The sequence below is a fragment of the Pteropus medius genome, unplaced genomic scaffold, assembly GCF_902729225.1.
Source record: "Pteropus medius unplaced genomic scaffold, Ma_sr-lr_union100, whole genome shotgun sequence".
NCBI classification, from domain to species: domain Eukaryota; kingdom Metazoa; phylum Chordata; class Mammalia; order Chiroptera; family Pteropodidae; genus Pteropus; species Pteropus medius.
In genome coordinates, this window is record NW_024345601.1 from 16,143,529 (window position 1) to 16,150,729 (window position 7,201).

The 7,201-nt window shown below is 35.8% G+C and overlaps 1 protein-coding gene across 7 annotated transcripts in view; it reads left to right on the forward strand.

The window, feature by feature from the left end:
- Window positions 1-4,374, forward strand: part of CCNT2 (cyclin T2) — a 37,683-nt gene extending 33,309 nt beyond the window's left edge. For 6 of the 7 annotated variants that reach the window (XR_005655325.1, XM_039874525.1, XM_039874529.1 and 3 more), the window contains one exon: window positions 190-4,374. Coding sequence is in view for 6 of the 7 variants with exons in the window: in XM_039874525.1 (XP_039730459.1) it covers window positions 190-1,614 (1,425 nt within the window). In the remaining variant the exon portion in view is untranslated. The remainder of the gene's footprint in view (window positions 1-189) is intronic. The other variant, XM_039874526.1, reaches the window with a different exon arrangement.
- Window positions 4,375-7,201: the final 2,827 nt, after the last annotated feature.

The window sequence follows — 7,201 nt, forward strand, 5'->3', positions numbered from 1 at the left end:
TCAAAAATTAGTACTTTTAGCTTTTTATAGCCTTCTATGCCAATAAATAAAACATTTATTTACTGGCAACATAAAGCATTAAACCCCAGGTGATTTTATTTCCATATATTTAATATAAAATTTTTATAAGCAAAGAAATGTTTTGAATTCCTTTGCTGTCATTGCTTCTTTTGTGTTTTATTTCAATAGGCTACTGAGGCAGCTAGGAAACCAAAAGTAGATGGACAAGTATCAGAAACGCCACTTCTTGGTTCATCTTTGGTCCAGAATTCCATTTTAGTAGATAGTGTAACTGGTGTACCTACTAACCCAAGTTTTCAGAAACCATCTACATCAGCATTTCCTGCACCAGTACCTCTAAATTCAGGAAATATTTCTGTTCAAGACAGCCATACATCTGATAATTTGTCAATGCTAGCAACAGGAATGCCAAGTACCTCATACAGTTTGTCGTCACACCAGGAATGGCCTCAACATCAAGAATCAGCAAGGACAAAACAGATATATTCACAAAAACAGGAGACATCTTTGTCTGGTAGCCAGTACAACATCAACTTCCAGCAGGGACCTTCCATATCACTACATTCAGGATTACATCACAGACCTGACAAAATTTCTGATCATTCCGTTAAGCAAGAATATACTCATAAAGCAGGGAGCAGTAAACACCATGGACCAATTTCTGCTGCTCCTGGAGTTATTCCTCAGAAAATGTCTTTAGATAAATATAGAGAAAAACGTAAGCTAGAAACCCTTGATCTGGATGTCAGGGACCATTATATAGCTGCCCAGGTAGAACAGCAACACAAACACGTGCAGTCACAGGCAACCAGCAGCAGTTCTGTAACTTCTCCCATTAAAATGAAAATTCCCATTACAAATGCAGAAAAACCTGAAAAATATGTGGCAGATAAGAAGGAAAAAAGTGGATCACTAAAACTACGAATTCCAATACCACCCACTGATAAAAGTGCCAGTAAAGAAGAACTGAAAATGAAGATAAAAGTTTCTTCCTCAGAAAGACACAGCTCTTCTGATGAAGGCAGTGGGAAAAGCAAGCATTCAAGCCCACATATTAGCAGAGACCATAAGGAGAAGCACAAGGAGCATCCCTCAAACCGCCACCATCCCAGCAGTCATAAGCATTCCCACTCACATAGTGGCAGCAGTAGTGGCGGCAGCAAACACAATGCTGATGGAATACCACCCACTGTTCTGAGGAGTCCCGTTGGCCTGAGCACTGATGGCATTTCCTCTAGTTCCAGCTCTTCAAGGAAGAAGCTGCATATCAATGATGCATCTCACAACCATCACTCCAAAATGAGCAAAAGTTCCAAAAGTTCAGGTAGTTCATCTAGTTCTTCCTCCTCTGTTAAGCAGTATATATCCTCTCACAACTCTGTTTTTAACCATCCCTTACCCCCTCCTCCCCCTGTCACATACCAGGTGGGCTACGGACATCTCAGCACCCTCGTGAAACTGGACAAGAAGCCAGTGGAGACCAACGGTCCTGATGTCAATCACGAGTACAGTACAAACAGCCAGCATATGGACTACAAAGACACATTCGACATGCTGGACTCGCTGTTAAGTGCCCAAGGAATGAACATGTAATCATTTGTTTAGGTCAATTTTTCCTTTACTTTTTTAATTTAAAAATTGTTAGAATGGAATCCTCCTGATCTAGCAGTGGTAACACCTGCTGTGCTGCCACTGTTTCAATATTTGTAAGTGCTGCTTTATTCTTCATTCTGAAAAGAAGAGATTATAGTAAACAAGTCTTTATCTCCACATATGATAGTGTTATAAATACTGTAAAAGCATGGAAGGTGCAAAACTCAGTATTTCTACAATTGCAGCTAAGAACATTAGGATGAGTGGCTGGCTGCTTCTAGGAATATAAGATGCCTCAAGCATTTGTTATTTATAATTTGAATACTGTAGCTATTTTGTTGCTTGGCTTTTGAATGAGTGTAAATTGTTTTCCTTTGTGTATTTATACTTGTATGTATGATTTGCATGTTTCAATGATAAAGGGATAAAACAGTATAAAAACTGTTTACAAGAAAGTGGAGAAAAATGTACATACATTTTTGTATGTTTAGATATTACCATAAATACTCAGGATTGGAGCTGCTTGTAAGTATAACAATATACAGAATAACTTTATTTTATCGTGTCAGAGTCCATCACTAATCTAAAACAAAGGTGGCACTTTTTCATATTAACCTTAAACTCTAGGCCTTACTGGAAGCCTCTGAAGGGGGACACTTCACTACCAGATGGGTATGCAGTGCCACAGATGGTCATTTACACTGTGAGGCACTGAACTTTTGCCTTCAGAGGTTCTGACCAGATTGGCTGCTTGAAATAGCCCCTAATTTTCTGAAGGCTTGAAGAGGAAAGAATAAAGTTTACATACTCTTGATGTGAAGTGCAGTTAAATGTTTGTTGACTTGTTGCAGTACTATAACAGAGCTGTTAATAATGGTCATGTAGATTACTGTGATTTGAAAACTAAATTCACAAAACTTACATAGTGAAAAATTAGTAAGTTTTTTTTTCTTAAAGAACTTTAACACTACATAGTTTAACAGTAAACAGGGATCGCTTTTTCTCTAGTATTCAGAATAACACCGTATTCTTAAACATACTCCTCCCCTGAAGCGTGTTTGTGTGTGATGCCATATTTCTTTTTCAGGTAAATGCAGTCTTCCTTATAAAAAAAAAAAAACCTATTGCTCTCTCAGTTATTTTATATTCTGACAATAAATAAAAAGAAAAGATCACTGACTGTGCATTGTACCTGTATTTATAGCTTATCATCAAGCTCTGTGAGAAAAAAAGGTCAGCCTCCAGGTAAACAGCTAGTGGAGGTTTTACATTTGTTCACACATCTCAGTATATTCCTATTGAGGTCAAATATGCACAGTCATCTGACTTCTGAATTAACAATAGACTTTGTTTAAAATTTGTCTTAAACACTAGTAATATGGCTCTGGTTTATCAGTGAGTCTTGAATTTATTCTGTGGTAAATCTTTGAGCTGTTGAGTATCTTTGAGATGGGTTGAATTCAACATCTGTTGAACTGAAAGTTGTCTTTTTCCCCTGTGTATATGAATTATTTTGTTAAAAAGCCACTGATATGTGCACAATTGTAATTTTACTCAAGTATGTTGCAGTTGTAAATATTAGAGTTTAATCTTGTGCTCTACTTTTATTTAGCAATTACCTAATTTGCTAGTAGCTTTATAATTTTTTAAAGATAATTGTTTATTATTTTGTCAATGTTATTTGAATTTAGGATTCTAGGAGCCTCTTTCTAGGGACTTTTCCTAGCTAGCATGTCCTAACATTTGTTCTTGTCTTGCATAACTTCAGTAATCTTTGTCATTACTTGTAACTTTGTTGTTCTGTATGGCATATTATTGTATCCACAAACATGCTAATTTTGATACAGTTATACTTTGACAGTGGTACATAATCCAAGGACTAGTGTAGAATTAAGCTGAGTGCAAAATGAGGGAGGGAAGGGTTTTGTTCTTGGTAATTTAGATGTGAAACCTCTAAAGAGCTATCATGTGAAACTACATGGGGTGGTCGTGCTACTGTATAATTGGGGATGATAATACCAGGAATTTTAATAAGATTTTGTAAAGGATATCCAGAAAAGTAGTGAACTTATTTTCAGTATGACATAGAAAACAATGTGAATATTTAAGGTCTGTGACTATACTTAAACTTCACAAAGAATTTGCAGAATTGTTTCGAGATGTGGGAATAAAGGTAATTTTGTTGAATCTTTATTGGTGCTAATGATGGACAGTTAAAAAGGTAGTTAGTGTATATTGTTATGGGTCAGTACTTATTAGTACTTCCAAAATTGAATTTGAAATGCTATGTATTCACTTTTCACTCTGTAAATGTAAATCTTTACAATGATTTTATTTATTAAAGGGCAGCCAGTTGTAATTTTTACAGGGTCGTGTGAGCTATTCAAACTCTTTAACCTCTGAACAAGATATTAGCTTCCCAAACCACAGTGGAGATAAATATGGAAATCCCTTTAAGTTTCGTTTCCATTAAATGAAAACCCTTATAATTCATATTATCATGAATTTGCTTTAGCCATCTCATTTGCATAAAATAGTTCATCAGCCTGGTCCCAATAGGCTCAACCAAAGAAAAAGACTCTAGCGAATGGACATTATTACTGAGTCTTCTTGTAAGTAGCCATAAGTAAACCAAAATAGTATCAGATTTAGATATGAAATTCCACATGTGCAAAGTACTGTTAAGGTGATACGTTTTTGATGAGATTTTTTAAAATATTTGAAATATTAAAAAGCATTATCTTTAAACAGCCTATAAAAGAGTGATTCATTTTTTAGTTGTGTTTTTCCCCTAGGTCATAGATCTCTTGTTACCTTTATACAGAAGCACATTGCATAGAAAGCTTTACTTCTACCTCTTGAACTAATCTTCCAGTATGAGCTGTGCCCCCTAAATATTTGCCTAGCTGTCTTAAAATACAATATTTTCAGAACCAAAGCAAAGGAGTATCTTTTCACAGAAATATTCTTGGAGGCCTACTTTACAAAACTGGCAGTATCTTTTATGGTAAGACCTTGTAAAATGTCCTCGTTCCTTTTTCTTGTTTAACCTGAGGTTCATTTCTTGTTGCAGATATTTAAATACTGACAAGTCATGAAATCAGACCTAGGTTTATCTTTGAATGTTTGTATAGATGCATCTTGCCCTTCCTCTGGGTATGCAGTTTATTCTGATTCGAGTTCTTAAAAGTCAGAAAATTTCTCCCGTAATGCATGGTCTCATGCAGAATTTCATGAGGGATGTTTAGATTACTTTGTACCAACACCTTACAAGTACGTCAAAAACCTCCAATGCCAAAACTTTTTCTGAAAGGGTTTATTGAGCAATATGCTAGCCAGTGTAAGGACCAGATCTGGGGCATGCAGTCTTAACCACCAGCAGCAGGTCTAGATGGAGAAGACAAACATGTTTGCTATCCTGAGATTGACACGGCTCTTATACAGTGAGTTTGGGGGAGAAAAACGAATTGTTTTGAAAGAATTTACATTGGCTGTAGATAAAAGGGGCAGGAAAAGGTAAAGTGGGAACACTTCTGGGATAGGTGCATATAGCCTGTAAAGTAAAGGTATTTGCTGCTTTTGGCCTGGTTATGAGCAGCAGTGTGGACTGTTAATGTGTAAGCTGGATGAGGTGTCACCTGGCAAACAGCTAGTTATTCTCTCTAGATAAGCATGGAAACAGCCACCTGCAAATTCAAAGTTTTCAACATACATTTAGGAACGCGAGTAGTCTTGTTGATACAGGCCTAAGGCTCTGTTAACTGATTAATTTCCCGTCTTTCCCTCCCACTCTGGCCTGCTGTAATTTAATTTAGGACATCTAAGAATTTTTCTCTTGTTTGTAGGATATCTTAATTTTTGGCCAGCCTTACCCCTTGAAACTAAAGAAATGACTAGTTGAGGTCAATTTTTAGATCACCCAATTTAAAATGTTTTTTAATTGAATGCCTTGCCTTCAAAGCATTTTTAGCACTTTTTTTATTTTATTTAATAATTTAAATAATGATTTTTATTTCATAACCAACCTTAAAAATAAACCATTGCTTTTATATGCATAACTATTATGTACTCTTTAAGTACCCTTGGTTGATTAAATATTTTAGGGTTTTGCATTACTATGGAAGTAAGAAATTTTTTTAAACATGATAATATCTATCAATTCTATTCCCAAGGTAATCTCATCATTCTGAAGTTTTGTCTAAACAAAAAGTAATTGTTTCTCACCCACTATTGTGCTTGAATTGCTAGGTAATTTTTATGATGTCTTTGCTGAGAAAAATTTGAGAGCTCTTGTTATGAAGAATTTTTGATTCAGCAGTTTCTCAGGCTTTCTTCAGAGGCAGGAGTCACTAAACTGCCTTTACCCAGACGAAGCATCGACAGATCCCACACTCAGGGAAACTTGCATTAATTGAGTGATACCTGCTAATCTCATGTGCCCATTTGTTTACGGTAGGTTGATTTAGACAGGGATTTTTACATTGGAAGATCAGCACATTCAGTCCCTAGTGACTTAAGATGCCAAGATAGTTTACTATACTAGAATGTTAATTTGAGAATTCACAGCTACATTAATATCCAAAATTTGATCACTGTAAGCTGACATATATAAGCCAAATAATCAGGAGTTTGCTTGTTTTGTAAGAAGTTTGCCTCTGAAACATCTTTACAGTAGTGATAATCTTGCCAGTGGGTCTGGAATACGCAGTGTTAGTGTCTGATACCATGCATCCATTTTTTATTACGCAATATATAGAGTTGGGCACAGCCAGCTTTTGCTTCGATGATCCCTCTTTATGTTCTGTATAATTTACCAGTATCTGTTCTACCTGACAGGTTCTTTAGGTTGGTAAGCAAGATACGTTGAAGGTTGTGTGGCTAGGGGTAATTTTCTTAAAAATATGACTTGACCCGTTCACTGTGATCCATTAATCTCAAAAGTGAATTCTGAGGGCTTTCTAGTTTCCTTTATTTCTAAGTTCTGGTAGGAACCCTCACTTAAAAACTGTTTAGTAGTTGGTTTAATTTCATTTGTCTATTGTTTGTTAATGAGTACATTCTTATTTTTAAAGTGCGTTTTTCAAGCAGTTTCACTTGGTTTGAAAAACTTAACATGTACTCATTTTTTGTCAGCAATGGTTGAGATTTCATTTTCTGGATGTACTCAAAACCCTGAAGGACTATTGAATAGGATGTTTGCTGATAGAAAAGCCAAAACAGGAATGTATATATATGGCATGAATTCATTTAGTTACTGAATTTCAGCTCAGTATCTATTACAAAGAATTAATAAAATTTGTATGTTGACAACGTAAATCCAAGGCTCTAACATGTCTTGTTAATGTGAATCAGAAAAAACTTTGAGTCCCTGGGAAATGTGGGAAATAAGGACTAAGTTATCTGATCTGAGTACTTCGTATATCATCAAGGAGTGGCCTCTAAGATCAGACTGTCCAAATTCCAATCTCAGCCCCACCACTTTGTACCTGTTGACTTTGGGTGACTTACTTCGTGCCTTGATTTCCTTCCCTACAAAATGTTGATAATAGTGCCTATTCATAGGTTTATGAAGTTTAAGGCTAGGGTG